General features: G+C 38.9%; 2 protein-coding genes across 4 annotated transcripts in view; one reads left to right on the top strand and one right to left on the bottom strand.

Moving 5' to 3' along the window:
* The window catches only part of LOC134755685 (5-demethoxyubiquinone hydroxylase, mitochondrial), a 194,536-nt gene extending 185,518 nt beyond the window's left edge, over positions 1-9,018 (top strand). For both annotated transcript variants that reach the window (XM_063692230.1, XM_063692231.1), the window contains exons 3-6: positions 3,397-3,477; positions 4,564-4,695; positions 5,632-5,728; positions 7,928-9,018. In XM_063692230.1, the coding sequence (XP_063548300.1) occupies positions 3,409-3,477; positions 4,564-4,695; positions 5,632-5,728; positions 7,928-8,205 (576 nt within the window). In that variant the 5' untranslated portion in view covers positions 3,397-3,408 and the 3' untranslated portion in view covers positions 8,206-9,018. The remainder of the gene's footprint in view (positions 1-3,396; positions 3,478-4,563; positions 4,696-5,631; positions 5,729-7,927) is intronic.
* Positions 1-26,555, bottom strand: part of LOC134755665 (protein shifted) — a 30,367-nt gene that overhangs the window by 3,043 nt on the left and 769 nt on the right. Inside the window, exons 2-7 of one of the 2 annotated variants that reach the window (XM_063692201.1) lie at positions 17,060-17,211; positions 15,435-15,677; positions 14,604-14,768; positions 9,515-9,715; positions 2,748-2,843; positions 2,139-2,342 (exon numbers count right to left, since the gene is read on the bottom strand). In XM_063692201.1, the coding sequence (XP_063548271.1) occupies positions 2,139-2,342; positions 2,748-2,843; positions 9,515-9,715; positions 14,604-14,768; positions 15,435-15,677; positions 17,060-17,210 (1,060 nt within the window). In that variant the 5' untranslated portion in view covers position 17,211. The remainder of the gene's footprint in view (positions 1-2,138; positions 2,343-2,747; positions 2,844-9,514; positions 9,716-14,603; positions 14,769-15,434; positions 15,678-17,059; positions 17,212-26,555) is intronic. The other variant, XM_063692202.1, reaches the window with a different exon arrangement.

Raw genomic sequence — 26,555 nt, 5'->3', positions numbered from 1 at the left:
GTCCCCTCCTAACTACAAAACACCCAGCCGACATTATTTTAATGAATGGAATTAGTTTCGTCTTTTTTGCGCAAGTGACTCTGGACGTAGTACCCAGTGTAATGTGTTTTCGCAAGAACAAGCCTAAATATATCGACTCGGGTATCGAGAAGGTCGAGAACTATATTTAAATGTAGGTATTCTTATAATTTTGCTTTACATCTGATACCTATGAAATTAGATAAGAAATATTTTTTGTAATTTAATACTGAGTCACAAAAAAAAAGTTTCTCAATTAATGACTTTACTGTAACCCCATGAAACCCTCCCTAAGGGATAAGGGTGGGTCGAGGGATTTACCATGCGTGACTTAAGTGTTTTATAGGGTCACGCGATGCGCACACGGCGGTCCCATTTGTTTTATACAACTAGAACTTTTGTTAAAATTTGAACTCTATTGCTGAGGAATAAACGTTCTATGGAATTACTGGTAAGTTCCCCACGCAACGCGTCCGCAGTCGCGTGCGCAGAAGTAACATGGTTACACCCCTTTTAATTTGCTTATGCGTCTCCCCTTAAGTAAATTTCCGTATAGGGTTGATATAGACAGGCGAGGCGCCGTTTAGACTAATTTTTTTGCAATAGGAATAACCATAAGGAATTCTTCATGATCCAAACATTTCGAAGGAAATGTTTTGTGAAAAATGAACACTGAACAGACAACAGTCCTAGGTTTTAAATTGAGACTATATTAAGCATATCCCTCCCTTGCGGAACATGTACCTAAATAAATGCTCGATTGGCGGTACTAAGGTCAACAATATCAGTTATGCTGATGATATGATATGGTGCTGCTGTGCCCATCGATCAGTGCGCTTGTCAAGCTGCTGAAGATATGTGAGGAGTATGCCGGGACACATGGACTAAGGTACAACACCAGCAAGAGTGAGCTTTTAGTTTTTAAAGCAGGAAGTAAGTCCCTAGACATGTTACCAGACGTCTTCCTATGCGGGACTCCACTCACGAAGACTACTCGGTTCAAGTACCTTGGTCACTGGGTCACCGATAACCTCAAGGACTACAATGGAAAGGGAGCGCAGAGCATTGACCGTTCGCTTTAATTTGTTGGCCCGTAGGTTTGCACGGTGTAATGGGGATGTCAAAACGACATTATTTAAGTCGTTTTGTCAAACCTTTTCCACCGGGACTGACTATACAAAAATACAAAAATCTTTATTTGTTTTAAACACAAATTGCCATGATTTAGGTGATGGAGCCGCCCGGTAAGCAAAAAATTGCCTGTGTCGGGAGGCACCGCTCTTCCCTAGGTTAAAGCGAACTATTTGTACAAATAAAAATTTAAAATCTAAAGATTAATTTCTAAAACTAAAACAACAAAAATGACCATTTAACTTACACTAAATTTTAATTTTTTTAAACTATACTAAGAAAACATTTAATGCTCTGTGCGTCCAGTATAACAACGGATTCAGGTTACTATTGGGGCTACCACGCTTTTGTAGCGCATCAGGTATGTTCGCCGAGGCACGCGTGGACAGCTTTATATCAATAATACGCAAGAGAACCGCTTCCCTGATGCGCCGCGTGCAGGAGAGTACCAACAGTCTCTTGAATCTGGTGTCACAGTGTCCGACTAGGCTGTCTGGCGGCACTGGAATTCCATTCCCATGGAGTCAAGAACTACATATGTTAGGTGCTAACGTAGAAAATAAGTATTGTATGTTACTAACATTTCTATGGACTAATTATGTCTGATACAAATAAATTGAATTTAATTGAATAACGTTGATAGGTACATAAACAAATAGTAGAAGATGCTCACTAGCCGCTGCGGCAACGTTCTACCTCGAAGTTTAGTACTTTTGACGCCGAAGTCAAAGTGAGTTGTTCGTTTTTAGGGTTCCGTACCCAAAGGGTAAAAACGGGACCCTATTACTAAGACTCCGCTGTCCGTCTGTCTATCTGTCAGCAGGCTGTATCTCATAAACCGTGATAGCTAGACAGTTGAAATTTTTACAGATGATGTATTTCTGTTGCCGCTATAACAAATACTAAAAAGTACGGAACCCTCGGTGCGCGAGTCCGACTCGCACTTGGTCGGTTTTTTTAGTACAGCCTGTACATTATAAGATGTTTACCCGAGCTGCGATGGCAGGCGCGGCCTCTCCAGCCCGGCTCGCACACACAGGCTCCACCGCGGCAGGAGCCATGCCGGCAGCCGCGAGCACATTCGCCGCCGCGCCGTCCAACCTCGCAGTGGTTGCCGCCGAAGCCGGCGGGGCAGCGGCATTTATTGACGCCCTTACAGCGCCCGCCATTCAGGCAGGGGATCACGCATTTTGCTAGAAAAAAATAAACCAGTTTAGTTACGAACTTTTTTGAAAGGCACAGGCAGGCTTCATGATAATGACGAAAAATATTGCTAAGTGAATGTCGCACGTACGATGAAGTAATAAGTAAAGTAACCCTTACTAAGGTAATTTTATACCACCATTAATTTTACATGGAACCACATCCTTTTATTAAATGCCATACGCCATGTGACAGTAGCGAAACGGCCAAGCCACATATTTTGACTAAGGTGTAGAGTTTGTGAAGTTAGGGCTTGTAGAGTTAGAAGCTTCGCTCTACAGACCTGATAACTGTTTGACAGTGCGAGCCTTTTGGTTTCGTCTTGCTTGGCAACATTTTACATGAAAATGTTTTTGGTAAAATATTAATTACTGAAAACAAAAAAAAGCACTTACAAAATTCGCATCTAAGTCCGTAATATCCTTTAGGACATTCGCACGTATCCTTCTGTATACACTTTCCCCCGTTTAAACATTTTTGTCCACATATTCCTGCAACAAAATTAATATTTGTTAATATGAGGACCTTTCAAGAAAATCTTTGTAGAAACTTACACATTTAACACAAAATAAACATTGGGGAAATAACGTCAACTTACAATTCTTTTATTTTTATTTACACATCGATTGATCAGATATACTTTAGTCAATGGTCGGTAATATGGTAATCAACATCTAGATATTCATTTCATAATACCTAAACTGAAATAGATCTCTTTTTTTTATCTGGTTTTTATGGAGGCTTTGGACACTCTAGGTGAACATGTCAGCCTCAAAATAGATCTCATATACGAAAAAAAGAGTGACCAAGGCCTCCAGTGGCCAGGGCCGACACCTTAGAATTGGCCAGAGGGCGCTGGTTCGAGTATTTGAAAAATTCGACCCTCCGCGATCTACCGCGAATGCAGAGGGCGCTGGTTCGGGTAGTGGACACTTATTTTTTATATAGTGTATCTACTTGAAGTAACGCAAATTAAAGTATTATCATAAATTCATTAATTTGTTTTGTAATAATAAATAACAGTTTGTTTTCCCTTAATTTCAGAGATAAGCCACAATGAGCCGTCCAGCTATCTTGCAGCACATCAGGCGAGCGCACTCAGCTACTTGGAAAAATAACCCAAATGTAAGTTGTAATTTTCGTCAACAGAATGTAGAAACATCTACCTAACCATCCCATATGTTGAACTTAGGTAAAAGTATTGCTATTTATGGAATGGGAAGTTAAATATCAGAATGGAAATTGTATACCAAATCCATTTAATACCAAGTTTCAATTACTTATCGTATAAAAATGAAAAAAACTGGCCAAGTGCGAGTCGGACTCGCGCACCGAGGGTTCCGTACATTACATAATTTTAACAATGTATTTTTCATGCGAAACGTAAGTGAAAGGTAAATTGCGGTTTACGATTTATGACGTATTAAAAAAAATACTTACCAGATCTCGTTCAAACCAATTTTCAGTGGAAGTTTGCATGGTAATGTACATCATATACATATATGTATTTTTTTCAGTTTTATCATTCTCTTATTTTAGAAGTTACAGGGGGAGGGACACACACATTACCACTTTCGAAGTGTCTCTTTCGCAAACTATTCAGTTTAGAAAAAAATGATATTAGAAACCTCAATATCATTTTTGAAGACCTATCTATAGATACCCCACACGTATGGGTTTGACGAAAAATTTTTTTTTGAGTTTCAGTTCCAAGTATGGGGAGCCCCCAAAATTTATTGTTTTTTTTTTAATTTTTGTGTGAAAATCTTAATGCGGTTCACAGAATACATCTACTTACCAAGTTTCAACAGTATAGTTCTTATAGTTTCAGAGAAAAGTGGCTGTGGCATACGGACGGACAAACAGACAGACAGACAGACAGACATGACGAATCTATAAGGGTTCCGTTTTTTGCCATTTGGCTACGGAACCCTAAAAACGTACTTTGAAAGTAAAATGCTCTATTGCAGAAACGTTTCAATTTCTCCTCACGTTTTAGAACAACAATTACCCTCTTTCAGAGCATGAGAAATGAAAAAAAAAATTTTTTTTGCGGTCCATTTCGGTTAAGTATCATATTTTTAGCGGTGCATTACGGTTATCATAATGGTACGCAATATTTTACCATTATTATACGATAAACGCAGGTCCAGATCGGGGAAATATAATCTCTCGCTCTTTCCCGTTTTCAAATTCAACTTTATCTTACAGCTTGACAAAATAATCCGCGTAGACCACGCCGGCGAGCTCGGCGCGGACCGTATTTATGCGGGGCAGATGGCTGTCCTCGGCAACACGGCCGAAGGACCCACAATCAAGCACATGTGGGAACAGGAGGTCAAGGTATGACATATGTCAGCTCGACATATTAATAGTAAGCAGTATTAATAATAATAATAAAGGTCCGTCTACTGCTCACCACACACCGTATGCTACACCAACGCTCGTCAGTCATGATATTGTACATCCCACGGAAGTAGGTCGAGGCTTCCTAAACGCCAAAGACCTCCATAACCGCGAGGTGTGTAATATCAGGAATTATTTCATTAACAAGTGTGGGATGCATCGTGATGTGGTGGCAGTGGACAGGAACCTCACGCCGCTCTCCTTAGGCGGGAGTCATTTTGATGACGTCATTCCGCTGAAGTAGATGGCCGGCGCCGCTGTCTCCCGGCAGTTTTGGAGACCCAATAACATACCCAACAACATACCAAAGAGGATATAATAGGATAGAGCGGTACTGTCATAGTAAATTTTGAAGCCACAGTAAATTCACTGTCATCTATCGACACACGATTAAAACTAAAAATAAAAATGTCAAAAATTTTATTTATATATGGATAAATGTTTTTTTTTATTTGCATTAATTATTTTTATATTATTTTGACCCATGTTCTTTCACTGGTATGCGTTAAAATTGTTAAATAACAAACAAAACCGTCAACGCCGTCTATACGAGAGTAGGCCAAAGGTAGTGGCGCCATCTGATCGAGAATAAAATTTTCTTGATTTTCGAAGCACGTTTTTTCCTTAGACTGTATCCATCTATTACGAAGTTATATCTATCTTTGAACATACTAAAAGTAGGTGGCGGTTTTTGGATCTGAACTATCTCTTCGACCGTTTCCCATAAGGCTATATAGGATTTTCTTAGACAAGACACTGCATGCGTCAGGCTTTTTTGGTTGGCCTACTAGATAGAGAGACATATGTGCAGACAAATCGGTATGAGTATTATTGATTTTTGTAATGTTTAATATGATTTTTATTACGTTTCAGCACCGCGAGCGCTTCGAACAGTTAATAAACGAATACAGAGTGCGACCAACAGTGCTCACGCCGATATGGAACGTTGCTGGCTTCGTCCTTGGCGCAGGTAAGTTAAACTTACACATAAATACATATTTCAGCTTTCACTCAATGCATTTTTGTTTCCTATCTGCTCATTTCAAGTTTAAAATTTCAATGAACATGACACTAGCACCATCTTTCAAAAACGTCGGGAACTAAAACTGTGAAAAAGCTTCGCCTGGCCACCACTCCGCGCGCATGGGCGCTCTTCCCGACGACAAAATATTTTACGTCTACGTTTTGTCGAAATAAAAGATAAATCTGCTCAAATCTGAGCCTTAAAGTTACGTTAAAATCAGTGCGTGAAACCTTGCGATATCACTAAACTTGTCTTTTCTTTGTTTGAATTGATTGCCGAAAGATATTTTATGAATACGGTGGTGAGTATAATATTACCATAATGCATGATATAACCATTCACTTCGACCGATAAACTAAGATCCTTTTTATGAATCGATATATTCATGGAAATAATATCAGCGTCTATACAACTGTGTGCAAGACACTAAAAATACAAGCGGTATAATAGTACCTACAGAGGCCGTGAAGTAATGGGTTGCCGGCCGAATAGAATAGAGCCGGATAGTTATGAGGCCGGCAACCCCTTTTCACGCCGAGGTATGTATAGGTTAGGTAGTGCTTTTCTCAAACATGCAATGAAATAAATAAAAAAAACTTCACGAAATCAAAGTTTTATTTATAGAAAAAGGTGTCGTGTATTTTTGTTACCCGTACATTTTTATGTATCTTTGATTTTCTCGCCTTGTATCCGTCTGACTGTCGTTTTCGCCACATAACTAAGTTTACATAGTATTTCATGTTGATATGATGTTTCACATACTTCGTTGCCTTAAGCATGGAGTATAATTCCCACAGTGTTGACGATTTTATAGTTACTTTCAGTTCTTTAAAATATGCCACAAAAACTGTTTCTGATAAACTGTGGGCAATTTTCTTAGTTTTTCAAATAATAAAATTGCCATAAGCAACCATATAATATACTTTGCCTTTGACTTGGCGGCATCGGCAGCAAGTTATTTAGAGTCAATTCTGCTTACGGTGTCAATTCCAACTCCTACGATTACAATTAATACTTATTAACTTCAGTTTTTCGTCTGCGTTTTCGTCAGAACTTAGAAGCGCTGGTGACAGAGCGTGCGACTTTCAATCCGGAGATCGCGGGTTCAAACCCCAGCTTGTACCAATGAGTTCTTCGGAACTTATGCACGAAATATCATTTGATATTTACCAGTCGCTTTTCGGTGAAGGAAAACATCGTGAGGAAACCGGACTAATCCTAAAAATGCCTAGTTCCCCCTCTGGGTTGGAAGGTCAGATGGCAGTCGCTTTCGTAAAAACTAGTGCCTACGTCAATTCTTAGGATTAGTTGTCAAGCGGACCCCAGGCTCCCATGAGCCGTGGCAAAATGCCGGAATAACGCGAGGAAGATGATGATGATTTTCGTCGAAACTCACATTAAATAACAAAATCAACAACGCATTGTGCGTTACAAAGCCAATAAAACAGAATTACAGAATTATTATTTTTTACTTTGCCTCCATAACAATTAAAAAAATACCTACGAGTGTTTGAGTAGACATTTTTACCGCTACCATTTAGATAAAATATTTTAAATGTAATATACATGTGTAGTTAAATTTGTAATTTAAAATTATTGAATTTTGTTATTGTTATATGAATGTCTTATTTATTATGTTCACGTCGATTTTATATAAATAAAAAAGGCAAAATATAGCAAACATAGTTTATTGTTTTTTTATAGGCGTAGTGGCAGAGGATGTCATTACGAACCAAAAAACTTTAGGCAATATTTGCTTTATTTATGCATAAATAAAGCAAATATTCCCTAAAGTTTTTTTTTAAATGGCTGAATGCCATGATGCTGTGTCACAAATATCTGTGAAATGGAAATTAAAAAAGAGCATTGCCGATTGAAATTGAAATTTCATTAAAGACCTCTAGTCTAGCCGCGCCTGAAACGTGCGCTTGCGTGCGCTTCGCAGCCTATTATAAGGAACAATAATATCAATATTTCATTGCATGTTTGAAAAAAATCATTTACCTTGTCTCGGTACAAATAGAGTTGATTTTTAAAGGCATTTTCTAATATAATTTCATCTTAAATGTTTACTCTTTCGAATCGTTTATTTGATTTCCCCAACTGATTTTCTCTCATATCTATACAAAATAATCTCGATTCCAGGCACCGCCCTAATGGGCAAAGAAGCCGCCATGGCCTGCACCGTAGCCGTCGAGACCGTCATAGTCGAACACTACAACGACCAGCTCCGGACCCTCATGGAGGACCCCAACGTGGACCCCGAGATCCTGGCCACCATCACCAAGTTCCGTGATGAGGAGCAGGAGCACCACGACACAGGGATAGACCATGGAGCAGAGCAGGCGCCCTTCTATAAGGCGCTCACTGAGGTCATAAAGGCCGGCTGTAAGGGGGCTATCGCTATTTCTAAGAGGATTTAAGTTCCTGTAACGTCTAACTCTATATTAGGTATATGTAACATCTTTACGAAATATTTTGTAGCACATTTACGAAGTCTTTTTATTCCGAATTTACGACACACGAATTTCTTGAATTTCTTCATTGCAATAGATCAATGTTGATTACATTTCGTTAATAGGGGATATTACTGCAATGTTCTGCCACCAAAGTGCAGCACTAGCCTTTTTAGTAAACCATAGAGTAACTTATACATACTGTACCTTTAACAGGTTTTTGACAAGTTTTTAAAGATAATGAAATATGACATTGATGCATCAAGGCGGTTTGTTTACAGAGGACCTACCGGGAAACGCGAATCTGAAATTTCGCTATTTGCCTCTTTATCACTCGAATATGCAAAAGTGACACATAGATGTTAGATAACGAAATTTCGATTTTCTTGTTTCGTGATAGACCCTCAGATTGTGGTAGTGGCGCCCCCTGCGCAGAGTTTCGAGTAATATTCCCTATACGTTAAATATATCGTCAGATGACAAACGTCACAAACGAAACTCACTAATTGCAAAAAAATTATTAAACAAAAATCGGCATTGTTTTGGTGCTATTACGGTTCACTAAGAGCGGGGGCAGACGGACTGCAATCCGGAGGCAATTTGTATGGAAACTGCACGCCGCCTGCACAGTTTCCATACAAATTGCAGACGAGTTGCAGTCCGTTTGTTACCGTTACCGGCCGTAAAGGTCGGAACTTGTGGAAATTAGTGAGTTTTGGTTGTCACCTGACGATATAAAGATATTCATAATAAATAAGTTTACACATAATTACGAGTATTTTCGATAGAACTCTACGTCTAGTGGTTTGACATGAGAAACTTCCACAGTATCACATAAGACATTAGTGATTTCATAAGATAAGAAGAGTAGTTTTTCATAGTCATGTTTTGATATAAAGTATATATAGTTGCAGCATTTAATATTTGTTTCATTGTCGTATTGTAGTAAAAACCTTATTCATTAGATACACAGTTTACACAAAGTCGTACCTCAGTCCCAGTTTGCTTACGTTCATCCACTGCAGGAACTGAGGGTTATAGTACCTATGTAACTCTCTAGTAAGTGTAGTTCAGTAGTAAACTGAACCTTATCCATTAGACATATGGTATATATTACCTCCTTCACAGTGTAGTCCCTGGTACCCCGCAGGGCACACACGCCTGGTGCAGTACAGTTGCCTCCGTTCATACATTGTGAGTAGCAAAGTGCCGTGCGACTCATGTAGCCCACAGTAGTAAACTGAACCTTATCCATTAGATATACGGTATATATTACCTCCTTCACAGTGCAGTCCCTGGTACCCTACAGGGCAAGAGCACACGCCTGGTGCAGTACAGTTTCCTCCGTTCATACATTGTGGGTAGCAAAGCGCCGTGCGACAGTGCTGCCCCATATAGCCCTCGGGGCATTGGCAGATCTTCTCGTGGTTGCACCAGCCCTGATTGGCGCATTTTTTGTCGCACTCGGGATCCGGCCCTGTGATTGGATAAATGTTTTTAGTGTAAATGTTGATAGTGATGGCGAAAGTGGATGTCGAAGAACAGAGAATCGGCAATGGTAGCGCTAACAATGTGATACCCATATGATAAGAAGAAAAAAAAACCATAGCCCGAAAAGCCACATTATATAGAATATAGATTGAGTACAAGATACAAAACTATATAGCAGCGAAATATGCAACAACTAATATAATTGAAAAAACGTGTGTATGAGGTCGCAATGTAAATGTATAAACAACCCAATCGTTGTCACTGAAAAGTATCAGTCATTGGCTTCTATTTTTGTACAAAAGTCACCACTGTTGCCTTAAAATAACTTTGAATGTGATCAACATTGCTGCAGTGCCAACAATAGGGTAGTTTACCCAAACTAAATTATTCATATACAATTATACGACCCCATGACGTTCAAGAAACTTGCTTGAGTTGATAGGGTCAGCAGTTCAATTGTCAGCGCAAAAAGCTAAAGTAAAAACTGGGACTTTATTAGCGCATTATTGGTACAGCGTAAGATACATTCTCCAAACAATTGAAAATTGATTACATTAGGTATAATTGAACTGCCAACCCTAAAATTAAAAAATAAAGCAAGCAGTACTAACCTAAAAACGCAAATTCTGTGAGCAGAGGCACCGCGGTCGACCAATCCGCGCCCTCGGCGATAGTCCGGAAAATAAGGCAAGGGTTAAGGCGGTCTTCCCATTGGATACGGATCTGCATGCCGCTCTGGTGTGCGAGCGGGACATACGTGCATAGCCATGTCTAGCTCACACGCCGGAGCGGCGTGCGGACTCGCATCAGTGGGGTGACCGCGTAAGTATTGCAAATAAGTAGTAAATCGACGATTAGTAAATGGAGCAATGCAGCAATAGACATTTATGTACTCGTAGGTGAGGATTTATTTTAAATGCATGGTTAAGAATTTGGCTAATTTATCTCGCCGCTTCGTTGAAATGGCTGACCGCGAAGGGCCAGAAATACTATGTCAACTAGTAATAATACTTTTTCATTATGCAAATAAATGCCCATAGGTACTAGAGTTCTAACTTCCAGTTTCATGGCCAGCGTTTACAACACGTCAAATAAAAACAAATTAAAACCCCGACTGCGACTGCTATTGTGCAATAAAGAATATTTTGAATCTTGAATCAAAATACCATTAATACCATAATACTATTACCATTTTGGTTAGTTTAACTTTTTTATATTGTCGATATACCCTATGTGAGTCCCACTTCTGAGACAAATCTAATGATACCTCACATATTTCAATCCATTGAACGGTGTAGAATGTAGAGCGTGCCAAAGAATTATAAATACATTCATAATAGGTAATGCACGAAAACACAAATGTTTGGGTATAAACCACAATATATACCTATACATATTAAACATTTTTAACATTAGTTATCCTGTCATCGGAAATCGGAAATTCCCGCCTCGACACGAGGCGGCGAGACTAAACTAACGCCAATAACAAAACATCATAAAAGACGCAATATAAAATTGTTATGTCTGTAATCGGCGAGAACAGTAAGTGCCCGTAAACCGCACAATACGGTCATAAATGTCCAGTGCCGCATTGTTCGAAACACAAACACGGCGGCGCGTACCCACCGTAAATGTATTATTAGTAAGGTCACAGGGACTGGAGTCTTCTGGAGAACAATAGGGCCCCAAAACGGTCAGTAGAGGGGGGTAGAATGGGATAGTCTGGGTCAATATCAGAACGTTTTCTAGTTTATTTGGTCCATTTTTGACGACCCGTCCTTACGCTCCTTATGCTCCAAAAACGGTCAGCAGAGGGACGCAGATATCTGGTAAAATGGGATGGGTAGTATACCTAATTCTGGGTCAATATCTGTTTTTGCCCGCCTAATTTGTTTGGATTCATTTTTGACGATGTTTCTCCATTTTTTTTTAAATTGTTTTATAAGTCCCTGAACTAAACAACCAGAAATATCATCAAAATGTAAAGACATTTTATCAAATAAATATGTGTCCAAAGAAATTAGCCCGTAATACGAGTAAATGATCATTAATCATTATACATCGATGTACTTACAATACCAATGGGTATTTTGTCAAAATTTTGGCGGAAAGTGGTCCTTCCAACCGGATTTAGTTCTTACATTGTTGTGGTTATCAGGTTCGAAGGCCCAAAATAACTTATAATTGGTCTTTCTTTGATACAGTATTAGAAGGGGACTCTGTAAAGTTTGTATGCACACGGCACGGCCAATATCGTAATCTGCAATCTAAATGCGTCGTCGAGGGGCAAAGATGTATGTTAAAGGTAATTGCTGGAAAACGTACCACTATTCTGATAGATCTTTAAAATATAATAATGTAAACAAACAAAACCTTGCGACTTGGACATTAAACCAATGAGATAAAATACCATATGTAGTTTCAGCCAATCTTAGTAACCTTAGTTATCTTTTATCATTGGCTAAATGACTGACGCGTCACGTGATTTTGTGGTTTACGTTGTTTTATTAAATAAAATATTAGATTAAAATAGGAGTTTAAAATATGTATATATAAAAAAACCGGCCAAGTGCGAGTCGGACTCGCGCACCGAGGGTTCCGTACATGACATAATTTTAACTATGTAGTTTTTATGTGAAACGTGAGTGAAAGGTAAATTGCGGTTTACGATGTATGACGTATTAAAAAAACTATTTACTAAATCTCGTTCAAACCATGTACATCATATTTTTTTTCAGTTTTATCATTCTCTTGTCTCTCGCGCAAACTATTCAGTTTAGAAAAAAATGATATTAGAAACCTTAATATCATTTTTGAAGACCTATCCATGGATACCCCACACGTATGGGTTTGATGAAAAAAAATAATTGAGTTTCAGTTCCAAGTATGGGGAGCCCCCAAAATGTATTGTTTTTTTTTTTTCTATTTTTGTGTGAAAATCTTAATGCGGGTCACAGAATACATCTACTTACCAAGTTTCAACAGTATAGTTCTTATAGTTTCAGAGAAAAGTGGCTGTGACATACGGACGGACAAACAGACAGACATACAGACATGACGAATCTATAAGGGTTCCGTTTTTTGCCATTTGGCTACGGAACCCTAAAAATGCAGCTTTGCTATTCGTCAGTCAAATAATTTACGAGCTTATTATCAGTTAGCTAATGGATAAATTAAAAAATGTTGGTTATTAGAAAGCAATTTATAGTTGCATGGTTAATGTCGGAATTTATTCCTTTAAAATAAATAGTTATGAAATTAGTATAAGATCGCTCTATATCGGATGTAAAGTAGTTAGATTAAATACTTATTAAACGGGTTTTCACTTGTTAGTCAACTAAGAAATAGGCAACAGAAAAAGTATCTACTAAGTATTACTTTAGTTAGTATTATGCAGCTAAACCGAAAATCACTAGGTCAATCTGTAGTTTCTAGTAGGTACTTACATATTATTTTAATCTAAATAATAATTTACGGTTTGGGTACGGGCCGGTTTCACATAGAAGCACAATTAATAAGCAACCATGATTGAAAATTAAGTACTGTTAATTAAAAGAATTCAATAGTAAAGTAAAGTAAGCAATACGCCTGCGATTTTGTTCCTGTTGGGACGTTGTAAAATATTCTAATACTCTTATATTCTCTTGTCATTCTAAATCTGTTGATGATTAAATTCTTTAGGAATCAGGTGATGTTTTATCACAGGTTGTAAATGGCGAAGTATTTGACATATTGAGTTTTCCATGTCAATACCTACACTTAACGATAACAACTATGTGAACTATGTCACGATAACGTTTAAATGTAAGCAATAAGATGCCAATACGATAACAAATCTACGCAATGATGGATTTTTGTAATTGAGGAAATGCTTGTGATTTTGGAAAAAATTAAAGCGCGCGGTTGTTTTATGCAATACCTAAACGCAGCGTTGAACTAAATTGAACCAGGGGTGCGAAACTCCTCGCTTCGGGCAAACTCGGCTCCGTTCAGACTATTACTTATTCTGTGGTTCAGCTCAGCATTGCTCAGAGCCATGGAGACTATATAAAGCACGATATAAAGCAGCCAAATCTCTATGTATGAAAAGTGTCCATCAAAAAACAGTAATTAGGCGGCGCCACCATACACCGAAATACTACCAAAAACAACCTACGTAATTTGGTCGGGTTATTTGTTGCCTTATATGGTTCATGTTATACATGTCCCAGAGTCTAACTAGCGCCACCGGAGAGATTAGGAACTATTATTTAAAGCTGAAAGCGGTCACTATTGCAATAATTTTGCCATAAGAGATTGGCGTCGTTTCTATACCATCCATACTCAGAGCAATTATTAGGGTTGACACAACTTGACGTCCCTTTACGTGCACGACCACAGATAAGATAATGACTTGAATTTTCACAATCCTAAATAGCCGAAAGGGATAGTGCCATGTATTAGAAAGGGACAGCATGATTCGACACTGAACCGCTGTCAAACTTCGGTTTTGTAGGAAGTTTCCTTTCTGTCGGTAGTACTATTATTTATTCTGTGCTTAAACGCATGCGTTAACGGAATGTATGAAAAATGACAATGCGCTTACCGCTGTGTTTACCGAGTAAAACGATATAGTGTCATTAGATTATCTAATGTAAAATGTAATTTTTCCTACATTCCGTTGATCGCATGCGTTCAACGCTGCGTTTATCGTATTAACAACCGCGCGCTTAAGAATATATTGCAGCAATAAGAGTGATATGGCCACTAATTGTTTATAAGAGTCAAATCGAAACCCGATACCGAAAAGCGGAGTTTACAAAAGCAACCAACGATCCCAACAAGCTCAAAACCGCAGTCGAGTAAGTGTTAAAAATGCGTTGGCGATACAATACCTGTCCTTTCTATATACACACCTCTCTGTGCGCATTCCTTTTTTAGGCTAAGTCTGAGAGGCGTGCCGTTTAGCGGAATGCCCCGGCCGTGCTTGAGCACTAGGCCTATTTCAAATGTGGCCACGCCACTGTTGTTGGCCATGCATGGCAAAAATATACTAAATTCTGTGGACAAGTGGACATAGAATAACTACGGACCATGTAAAACAATTATGGGAGGGTGATTTTTTTGCGGTTTCGGAACCGCAAAAAGTGTAACGTACGGCATGATTCATAAGCGCACGCACTTAAAAGACTGAAACCGCAAGAAAAAAACCGCAGTGCGTTCTAAGCCTTAAAGGGATCGTGCGCGTTAAGGATCTGCCATCTTGTGGCGTAAATTAGAAACTTAAGCTTGACATTTACATTTCACGCCAATATACAGGTTCTTGTGCTGCCCCTTACAGTTAATGTATGCTTAATTTACTGCGAATGCGCATATACAAAGGGTTGTTTGTATTTGTATATCATATCAGTCGATCGTCCATCAATCACTGATCAATTGGCGTTTATCAATGCTCGCCCAGTGTGGTGACAACATAGACTGAAGAACTTTAACTGTAGCGACTCGCGAGGCATTGATTTGTGCAGTAATTTCGCGTAGGTACCACGTTTAATGGTGCTCTTCGTTTTCTATTTCTTTTTGGAACACTATAGCTTCTGTCCGGTGCTTTGTCCGCGTAAAATCCTTTAACTGGCGGCCTAGCCAAAATGACAATTGCTCGCAAAGAAACGAAACGCTGTCTCTATATATGGCATTAATATGGAAGAGCACCGCCAAGATAGACTTACCTTTCGGCCGTTTAGAAGGCACCCGTCCCTGCGTCTTAATACTCAACACCGGCGGCTTCAGGACCTTGGGGTCCGAGCTGGTGAGTATGTCGAAGTGGTAGTGGTACTTCTTGCGCGACTTCCACGTGAAGTTGACGTAGCCCACCTCCGACGGGATCGTGGGCAGTTTGTGTGAGAATTGCGGGTCTAGGATGAATTGTGGAATGCGCCCGTTGATGATGGCGAATACTTGCATAGACATACCTGGAATAGAGGTTTTGGACGCTTAATTAGCTCGAGGAATTACGTAGGTACCCGGCTGTTCCTACGGGTCTCTATTGTTGGACATAATTATTGAAAGTCATAATGTAATGATTGTCATATTATCAATAGTCATAATTTGGTTTTTCTCAGAAACGCATAACTTTTCAGGATTGCCATAAAACAAACCTAACCTATCTATAGGATAACCTGGGGAAAATCCTGAAAGTTAACGGTTTCAGAATTATGACTAATGATAATATGACAATCATTACATTATGACTTTCAATAATTATGTCAAACAAAGGGACCCCTGTTCCTACACGTGCGTAATTATATTGCTGTCTCGCCCATGTTGCCGGTGGTCAATAACACTGTGCAAGAGGGACAGCAATATATTAATGCGCGTGCGATAGATACGGAACAGGCTGGTCAGTGTACAGTAGCGGCAAATAATCTATCATATTTTTTCGGATACATTTGCATAATATTTTTGGTAATATCTTAAAAACGACTTTAGCGATTTCGATGAAATTTACAATATAGGGGCATATGAAAACAACAATTCAATCAAACTAGGGTAAATTTTTATAATAATTAGTTTGCCCGAGGTCGCGGTAGCCCGGTAGGTACTAAATTTCAAAATAATGATTCGATTTAATTTTCAAACCAGAGGCTAACGAGGGCGGAAAATCGATCCATCTAGGTTTTATTGTTCGCTTTTGAGTGTTTTTAAGTAAAAAAAAAAACAATATCTATAACATACATGTGTAAGTCCCCAATCCGCATCGTGCTAACGTGGCTGCCTACGTTGCCACGTGCAGTGAGCTATAAGTATCGTGATGATGATACAATCATTGTTTACATATGATATAAAATCTAATTTCACGATTTTTTAAATTAATGCGTGCAAAAAAATAGCAATATGATAATTTTTTGCCGCTACTGTATGAAAATCCTCGGTATTTTTAGCATTAGAAAAAAGGTAAACCATCTTGACGTCTTTTAATTGAAAAACGCTTTTTAAAAATTAGTAACTTATGAAAGCAAAATAATGTAAATGATCGTATTTGATTTATAATTGTTGCATATTTGCCGCGACTTATTTCTCAAAAGTAATTTTCAATAAAAAGAAACGTCAAAATTGTTTACCTTTTTTCTAAAATGCTAAAAAAACGAGGATAAGTGTCCTTTGTTTTGTCATCATTACAGATACCTATACTAAATATTGTAACAACCGCAAAACATGCGAACTTGTGTCGACGTCGATCCACAGCGAAATGCGTGAGTCGGGGTTCTTGGGTTCCCGCCGCGAAGCGCCCAGCGACAGCGACATGACCAGGGCAACGCGACAGTAAACTACAGTAAAGTTCAATATAACTTACCACTAAACATGCGAACTTGTCGCTCGTCTATCCACAGCGAGATGTCGGAGTCGGGGTCCTTGGGTTCCCGTCGCGACGCGCCCAGCGACAACGACATGGCCAGCGCGACGCCCGCGCAGAGCCGGGCGCGTAACGACGCTGAGCCCCACATGCTATAACATGGAAATATAAGTTACGTCAAAAATTCAAAATATTACACTAATAAATTGTGAAAAATTAACCTTGTGTATCTTTACATAAAAGGTGGGAAAATGCGTTTGCGCACATGTTCACTTGCGTCACTATATTTGGCATTTCTTTTCCAAATATGTAAACTTATTCCTCTTTAAAATATGAGTATGTATCAGGTAATAAAATCCACTACAGAGTTCCGTCCTATTTAGTGTGGCAGAATGTGCGTTTTTATCAGGTAAAAATGTGGTTAAAAAAGATCGTTTTCATGAGTCATGGCAGTGCGTTTCTTTACATTCTTCCGGTCATATTAGTTTTTTTGTCTATGGTTGCAATTTATTTTAAAAAAAATACAGTAAGCTTTAGGCTACGCGCGCACTGCGGATTTCTGCCGTGCGTTTTTTTCCGCAAAATCTGTGAAGTATGCAACCTCTTTGAAGTGCGCGCAATGCGGAAAATAATCTGTATGCGGATTAAAATCTGTGGTTTGCTGCAGATTGGTTGCGGTGCGGCGTCGCACGAATTTTCTGCATCCTATGGACTATTGAAGAAATCCGCGCACTGCGGAATAAAATCCGTGCGGACACCGGCCGGCAGCCATCCAGTGACGCAGTTGTTCTCGCGACACGGTGCTGCTGCAGCACGCGCGGTCATGTCGTCGCCTAGCGCGTCTCCGAATTTTCAACGTCCGTTCTTAACTTGAGTTGGGACTAGAATTGCAAAACGTGCGGATATGTCACCGCTGTGCGCGTACTGGACACACACGGTTTTTTTCCTTTGCGTACGCAAACGCACCGCAACTCGCCGCACCGCAGTGCGCGCGTAGCCTTAGAAAAAAGTGTAAAAAAGTTAAATAACCCATTCAAACAAATGTCTTAGTTCGCGTACAAAAATTAAACAGTTTGGGAGTGTCCCTTGAAAACTTCATTTACGTTGGAAGGAAAAAGGTATGTAAAACATAGACGAATTATTAATACCCAAAAAATAACAAACTGCAAACTACTACGACACGGACATAATTTCCACCGTCGATATATAATGGGTGCACTTAATTCCTTCCTAAGCCTTAGCCTGTCAAAATTAGACTACGCCCACAAATAACAATTCCGATAGTAAACAATACGAAGCGTAACGGCCGTATAATTTGTCTGTCAACTGTACAAAACTCGGACGCACAAAAAACGGAGGAAAAAAGGTTAAAAAGGTAAAATTATCACGTTTAATATAATTGATTGGGGCCGTTTGGGACGTGCTGCTTACAGGGCAGCGTGAGAACCGGCGGGGAGCGGGCCTGTCTCGCCACGGCAGGGTTGTGGTTCTGTAGGTGTCGGCGGCCGATCGTGAAATCAGGCAGATCTTGTAATTCCTAGGAAATAGGTTGCAATAAAGAATTATGAGTTGCCCATCGGGCAACTGAAACAACCTAACGAACCTATCCTACCTATCTATTGGTTTAATGTGATTATACCGTTGAGACATTACAGGAAATCTATGATCGGCCTGATTTTACGATCAGCCGCCGGTATGGAGAAAGGCGAAGCCGTGTGTAAGTAAATTAGATAAATATATAGATCACATAATTAACTTAAGTAAAAGTGCCTGTTAGTTTGCGATAATTAATTTTATATTTAGGTTTACTTCTAGTTTTAATTTTATAATATTAGTTAGTTTAAGTAATAACTTAAATATTATCTGAATTATCTCTGACGTTTCGAGGACGGCATTGTCCCCGTGGTAACAACGGCTTGGTTTCGGAGAAAGACTGATGGTTCAACTTGACATCAACATCTAGCTGTGCGAGCTTTTCGAACTACCCGCACTTGGTCTTGTTTATCAACTCTTAAAACTTTAAGTATAACCGATTAAATCCCTTCTATGTAAATAATAATGTGTGAAAATCGTAAAAGTTTAAATTAAATATTAATCGCTATGGAATCGCTTAATGCAGCTCACATCTCTCCAGTTCAGTACCTATCAGTAGGCAATTGATTGCTGATGGATTAAAAAAAAATGCTGACCATAGCCATAGTTGAAAAAGTCGATGTAACAACTTACCGTATCTAAATGTAAATGTGGTCTGCTGCGGTCGCAAATCACTTGGCCCAAAACCTCAAAGGTTCTCCAAAAAATAAAAAGCGGTACCCAAAAAACGGACAACTTCATTAAATATCCCTGTCAGAACGTAATGTCTACTAGTTTTTTTCTCGCTCCCGCTGTCAAATTATACTTACAAAAGGTGTTAACAAAAAAGAAAACTTACCAATGCTGACTATTGAGAGAAAAAAAGAAGCAAGGGTCTATATAAACTATATGTAATTGTCACGTTCTTCCCTTGAGACGAAGACTGTGGTTACGTTAACATTGGGCCAAGTGAAAACGGCCCTTGCCTACGTTGACTTAAAATATACGGTCACCTTACGATTTCAATAGTTGTAAACGACGGGACGGCAACCATATATAATCTATTATTTTCTTGGACATGGTGAATTCATCTATCATTGGAAACAAGTTTTAAGTATGTTTATTTAGGTTCCCGTAAGTTTTGTTTTGATTGGGATGATATTTTATCACGTATTCACCGATTATTTCTATAACTTTTGTTTGACGTTTTCTGATTTCGATTGATAAACATAATTATTTAAAAAAAACCCTACGCATTATGCCAAAAAAAAAACCTACGCATTATAACATTTTGGAAAAGGGCTGATTAGTACTCTTTAAACTACTGGATCGATATTTATCAAACATAGCTAAGAACCACCGCAAGTAAACAGCATCGAAGTCGGTCTATGCGTTTGAGCTACGATGCCACAGACAGACAGACATTAGCAGGCGTGGTTCACTCCGCGATTTCGTCGCGTCGCTACAAGTACATGCGGCCCACACCAATTTTGGTGTCTAGCCATAGTAGTTGCCGCGTACCGCTACAGAACGGACACCTGCTCGCGCTTGCGCCACCTAGCGGTCATATCTGTCGTAATAGACGCGTTTTGTTACTTTTGTTAGAGAGTGAATCTTCTGTACCTAGTACTAAGTATTATTTGTTCTGTGACATTGGCGTCAAACATATAACACCCCTCTTTTTACGTCGCAAGTTAAAGATGGTTAGGTAAATGCAAGTTCTGCAAAACAATAACACAAAATGTAACAGATATTGCCGAGTAGGTACTTAATTATATGGCCGGGCTGAATTAAATGCTTGATTTTAATTATCTAATAATTTGAGATCCTTTAGATTAAAAGAACCGATAACTGTTTGTCTACCGCACTTGAGAACTATTTTTGCGCCAGTCACCAGTCACCAATTCCTAACTTATACTAATAGTTTTTCTACCTAATAATTATTGACGATGCATGGAATTTGAGAGCTCTTTGTGCGCGCATTTGAGAGCGCTTTGATACTAAAATACGTAATTTCCTGAATTATTTCACATTGACACCATGGTTTTACCCACTGGTTTTGGTAGTTAGCTGAAATCTAGATGTCATCGAAATAGCTCTTCAAGCAAGTGAAACATTCTAGAATAGAATCACGAACGTAGTGAGTGATTCAAAGGTAAATAGGTGGTTAGCTACTTAGCAGTAAAGTACACATGTTTTGGTTTAATGATAAACCGTGTATGACACTGGCACGGTCCCGTTAATTGGGGGTTATCGGGACATTCGTTTATTACAACAACGACACTACAAGTGTATAATGTAGCGCCACATTTTACTCCTGTTTTGGTACAGATGTGATTATAAGTAGGTAAATAAATATAAAGGTGAAATATTCTGATAGCGTGAAATAGTTAGAGTAAAACAAGCGAAATATTATGTACCTACATATACATAATGTTTTTTTATACAGGATGTTTATTTAGTCACCTGCAATAATTTACGGGCTGAATATACACGAAATGTTCTCTATTCAAAGAACAAATGTTCTTTTTCATGTCAAACATTACGAGAGGGAGGCTGAAACGAGACGGAGGATCTCTCTCATCGTTCATTAAAATAATGAATACATATAGGTCATATTGAGCAACTTTTACTATGGAACCAACCCCGAAATCGCAAAAAAAAATTGGCTGTTTCATACATTTTGGCTGTCTGACGACCTTGACATTTTCTATGGGACAGTCAATTTTTTTTTTTCGCGATTTTGGGGTTAGTTCAATAGTAAAAGTTGCTCAGTATGTCCTATATATTCAGCCCGTAAATTATTGCAGATGACTAAATCGAAAAGGTCCATAAAAAGTGGCAAATTTTTTTAAAGGCCACTTCTGTATCCGCGTAGCAACAGATGCAATTGGCTTAATTGCATGTGAAATAATGGACCGTGGCGTTCATAAACAGCTTAAACACCGGCTGCATGCAAACCCGACGGTTATTTATACACCACTTTACCAATTCGCAGCCGCCAATTTGATGGCGAGACAAATTGAACGCAAGCTCGGTTTTAATTTGCGGGCTGAAATGGAATGGGTGAGTACTTACAGTAGCCGTCAGATATATCGGAGCATTCGGAGCGGCCAAGGTGCTCGCAAATATCTGAACACACGTCTCTATTGTCAAGGCGTTAGTGCGTTTTTAGATATTTTTGAGCACCTCGGCCGTCGTGATGTATCTGATGGCGACCGTACACAGCAACACTGAGCATCGTCGGTAGACCTTTATTTCTCGGCGTTAAAGTTTACGAATTGTAAATTAAAACTGTGGACCATGGCTAAGGTGGGAAAAACCCAGCAAACTTTTTTATTAGTACCTACATATTTAAAATCAATTATTTAACGAAAAATAATGTCCTGTTCGTATAGGTAGATTCGACATGAGAATGAGAAAGAAGAGAAAAGTTCAACATATTGTGGGCATCTCTCCAATTTTCTTGTCTTTTACGAGAAAAGTCAAAATAAAATCCTAATCAACAGAATAACCGTGTTTTCTTACACTAGCGCTAGCGCAACGCGAACACATGAATATGAGCAAATAAAAGCCTGATGCGCTAGCATTCAGACCAAGAACGAAATAACTGACACCATACCATTACTTTTATGCACTTTATCTTTCATCCTGTGAGAGAACATCCATAATATATTAGGCAACAGCATTCGTCCCAACGCATTTAAATTCAGTGACGTCTAAGATTGATTTTGAAATGTGAACCTATTGACTATGAGCTCTGGTCTGTGCCTTATTTTAAGGAACTTTCATGGGAATATTCAGAACACGATAGCGATTGGTTCCTTTTAGTTCAGTTAATTTTCGTTTATTAGCAAATAATTATGGTTTTACAATTTAGGTGACCAAGTCTTCCCTAGGATGAAGTCTTCCCTACCAATTTAGGGTCAGACCGAATCACGGTTGTGTGCGAGGTTGCACGTCACGGACTCACGGAACGGTCGGATTCCCGCAACGGGCAAAAATAAACGAGCGGGCGCATCCTGCGATAACGGGCGAATGACCCATTGCGGTTTCGCGAACTAATACCTAAGAGAGCCAGGGATGCAATACCCAACGATAAAGGAATACCGCCAAAGGAAATATTCCTCAATTATATGAACGTGGTTGACAGCAGTATTCTTGTTACAATCTTTTAAACGGGATTGACCAGTCTTTCACCTAGCTATTAGAACATAGTCAAAAAACATTGTCTATCATTACCCCACTTGACGGTATTTTGCCAAATCCAATTAAGTATAATTTAAAAGGATAAAAGGAATATTTTTCCGAATTCAATAATGATTTGGACTCCATGCAAATTAGTGGTTTTGCTCATACCTGGCCACTGGCTCATGGTAATTTAATCAATAGGTATGCCCTTCCATTTCCACTTAGTATTCTTGATATACCTATGAATTTAGATAAACTTTAGGACCTAATAAGACCTAAGGTCGCCAGAGATATGGATACCAAAAAAACAAAAAAACATATATTTGAGATTCTTAAAATAAGGTCTTTCATTTCAAATGTAACACGATATAGTATGAAAAACTCTATTTTTTTAATTTTCTCATTTACACCCCCCCCCCCAAGTAGCCCCCATGTTTAAAATGCATTAATCATTTGTTTACGTTACATGTCCTTCTTTGGGTCACAAATTTACATATGTGTACCAAATTTTAACTTAATTGGTACAGTATAGTTTTGGAGAAAATGGGCTGTGACAAACGGACAGACAGACAGACGCACGAGTGATCCTATAAGGGTTCCGTTATTTCCATTTGATGTACGGAACCCTAATTATGTTTTGCTCATACTTTGCCAGCCAGGACTGCCAGGTGTAACTAAGTAGATTTTGCTTTCCTTGCTGATTTAACCAAATATATATTATGCGCTTTCTCACGATATTCTTAAATTATATTAAATGGCAGCCCTGCCAACGTCTATATTTAGAGCCCATAGCCGTGATAAACGACTTCAAGCACAAAACCTAAGTTCACAGGTATGTACAACAAATCAATAAGTGCGTTTTACTACGTATCTCCTAGCCGTGAAGCTTGTAATTGTTTCCGGATTTGATGAACGACTACGCGAGTCCACTTTACCTATAAATTCAGCTATAGGTATAAAATTAAATTCTCGTGGAAAGCACATCTATCCATCCAAGCAGATCCGCTTGAGCCACTTGGGGTCTAAGTTTTAAACTAGCTAAGTATTGGCGATTGAAAACTTTAATATGTATAGTTTGTCAAAGGACTGTCTCATTTCAAACATAGACAGAAATAATCATACTATCTTCATCTTACACTAGTACTAGCACCCAAAAAAAGGAGGAGTATAGTTTTTTTGGTTCTTATTTACCTACTGCCAATATGGTTTGACCAACTATATATATGTATATATTTTTTCTTTTTTTAAATTTATTTATATCGACAATATTAACTAAAATAAACTTTTGTAACGCTCTCGCCCGTAAGATCCACGACACTAAATTTAGCCTTTTATCGAAGACTAACCACCACTGGAAGGAGTTAATTTGGAGACTGATCGGTCGTATTTATAAAACCAATTAAAGAAAAGGTGCAGACGCCTGAGGCAGTTAATTCCAGTGCTGGTAGACACCGTAAAGCGATGAAACAAAAGGTGGTGCACCTCTGGCGCACTTGTTAAGCTAACCAACCGAGTCGGGAACAGGTACGTGGGGAAAAGGAAAAAAAAACCGCTGACGGTGACGACCGCTGCGCCGGACTAAAGACCGGTATGCGCGCGCGACTGATCGCGCCGCGCCCTATCGCTTACCGTGACTAATTTGTCACACAAAAGCATTACACCTTATAGTTAGTAACTTATACAAATCGTGTATTGATAAGTTTGCATAAGTATTGACTATTTGAATGCATTAGTGGAATACTAAATTAAAATCCTGTTTTGAACCGCTTATCTCTGAGATTATGTGGAGAAAAGCTAGATTTTCCTGAATGCCGGGTTTCAGTCGCGCTAAGTTCAATGTGGCATGCTAGTTGGTTAAAAATTGTATCAGCCAACGAAAAACGATATTTAATCGCACGATTAGGTACTGTTTTTAGTTCTTTCACTGTGACTGTGAGCTTCAGTTCGCCGTGCAAGGAAATATCATTTTATCTTACAATCGTTAGTCAATTACGACGATGCCTGAGGAGAAAGATTTAAAACAGTTCTTCAATTTGGATAGTATATATACCTATATCCCCCTTATACCCATAACCTGATACTGATAGTAACCATAGTACAAGCTTTGCTTAGATTAGGGCTAGGTCGATCTGAGCAAGATTGTCCCTGAATATTTATTTATGTAGGATTCTGATCACATCTACAATTGTACCTAGTGTACCTACCTACAATATAGCTGTATAAGGTACAAATACATATTTTTCATTACTCATGCTCTGAAAGAGGATCATTGTTGTTCTAAAAGGTGTGCAGAAAATGATACGTGTCTGCACTAGAGCATTTTACGTTCGAAGTACGGTTTTTTGAATTTTTTTACGATAAGCAATTGAAATTTGAATTTAATAGTAGATTGTTAACCAAGGGATGAAAGGCACTCATTTCTGCCGAGGTATTTTGGTGCTCGAACACAGTGAGAGCGCCAACAGTCCGAGGCTGAAATGACGCCTTTCACCCGAGTTAAACACTCTACTTTTCATTTCGAATACGAGGAAAGTAAAATGCATGTGTTTTTTTTAAAACATGACCAAGTATACATTTTTATAGTATTTCTTAAGGGTACTTTCGGTTAGCAATTTAGGCAAAAGTATCATTATTTATGGAATGGAGAGTCAAATATCAGAATGGAAATTGTATAACAAATCCATTTAAACTCAAATTTGAATTGCTTATCGTAAAAAAATCAAAAAAATCGTACTTCGAACGTAAAATGCTCTAGTGCAGACGCGTATCATTTTCTGCACACCTTTTAGAACAACAATGACCCTCTTTCAGAGCATGAGAAATGAAAATGGATTTGTTATACAATTTCCATTCTGATATTTGACTCTCCATTCCATAAATAGAGACACTTTTGCCTAAATTGTTAACTGAAGGTAGGGTACCTAAAAATACTATAAAAAATTATACTTGGTCATGTTTTAAAAAAGACATGCATTTTACTTTCCTCGTATTCGAAATGAAAAGTAGAGTGTTTAACTCGGGTGAAAGGCATCATTTCAGCCTCGGACTATTGGCGCTCTCACTGCGTTCGAGCGCCAAAAATACCTCGGCAGAAATGACTGCCTTTCATCCCTTGGTTAACAATCTACTATTTGACACCTAGTGACGACGCAAAAGGAAAAGTAGGTAAGGTTATAATATGTATCTGCAAAACCAACTTGCAATTTACAAAACCGTAATTCGACCTATTTTAACATACGGATGTGAAGCCTGGACAGTGGACACTAACTTTGAACGAAGAAAGTTGGTGGCTGAAAGGAAGATTCTCCGCAAAATCCTCGGTCCAACGCAGAGACCCGATGGCAGTTGTAGTATCCGCAAAACGCCGAAGTTGTTGAACTAGTTGCTGAACCAAACATCATTGGTGTGACAAAGGCGCAAAGGCTTCGGTGGCTCGGCCATCTTGAGCGAATGGGAGACGATCTGCAGCACGCCGCCCGATCGGTCGACCTAGGTATCGATGGGCGGATGTGGTGGACGCTGATCTGCGCGAGCTCCAGGTTCAAGACGAGAAACTGCACAGGACCGGGATCAGTGGAGAGCAGTCGTGTTGGAGGCCAAGAGACACTTTGGGTCGCTGCGCCAGAGGAGTAAGTAAGTAGTAGTAAAACCAAATTGGTTAACAGTAAGTACAGACAGAGTTTAATGTCTAGAGATCTAGGAAAATTAAAAAAAATATTATGAATGCCTAGCA

Source organism: Cydia strobilella, chromosome 3 (assembly GCF_947568885.1).
Source record: "Cydia strobilella chromosome 3, ilCydStro3.1, whole genome shotgun sequence".
Classification (NCBI taxonomy): domain Eukaryota; kingdom Metazoa; phylum Arthropoda; class Insecta; order Lepidoptera; family Tortricidae; genus Cydia; species Cydia strobilella.
Note: the sequence above shows the minus strand (reverse complement) of the source record. Positions and strands in the feature narration are given on the sequence as shown.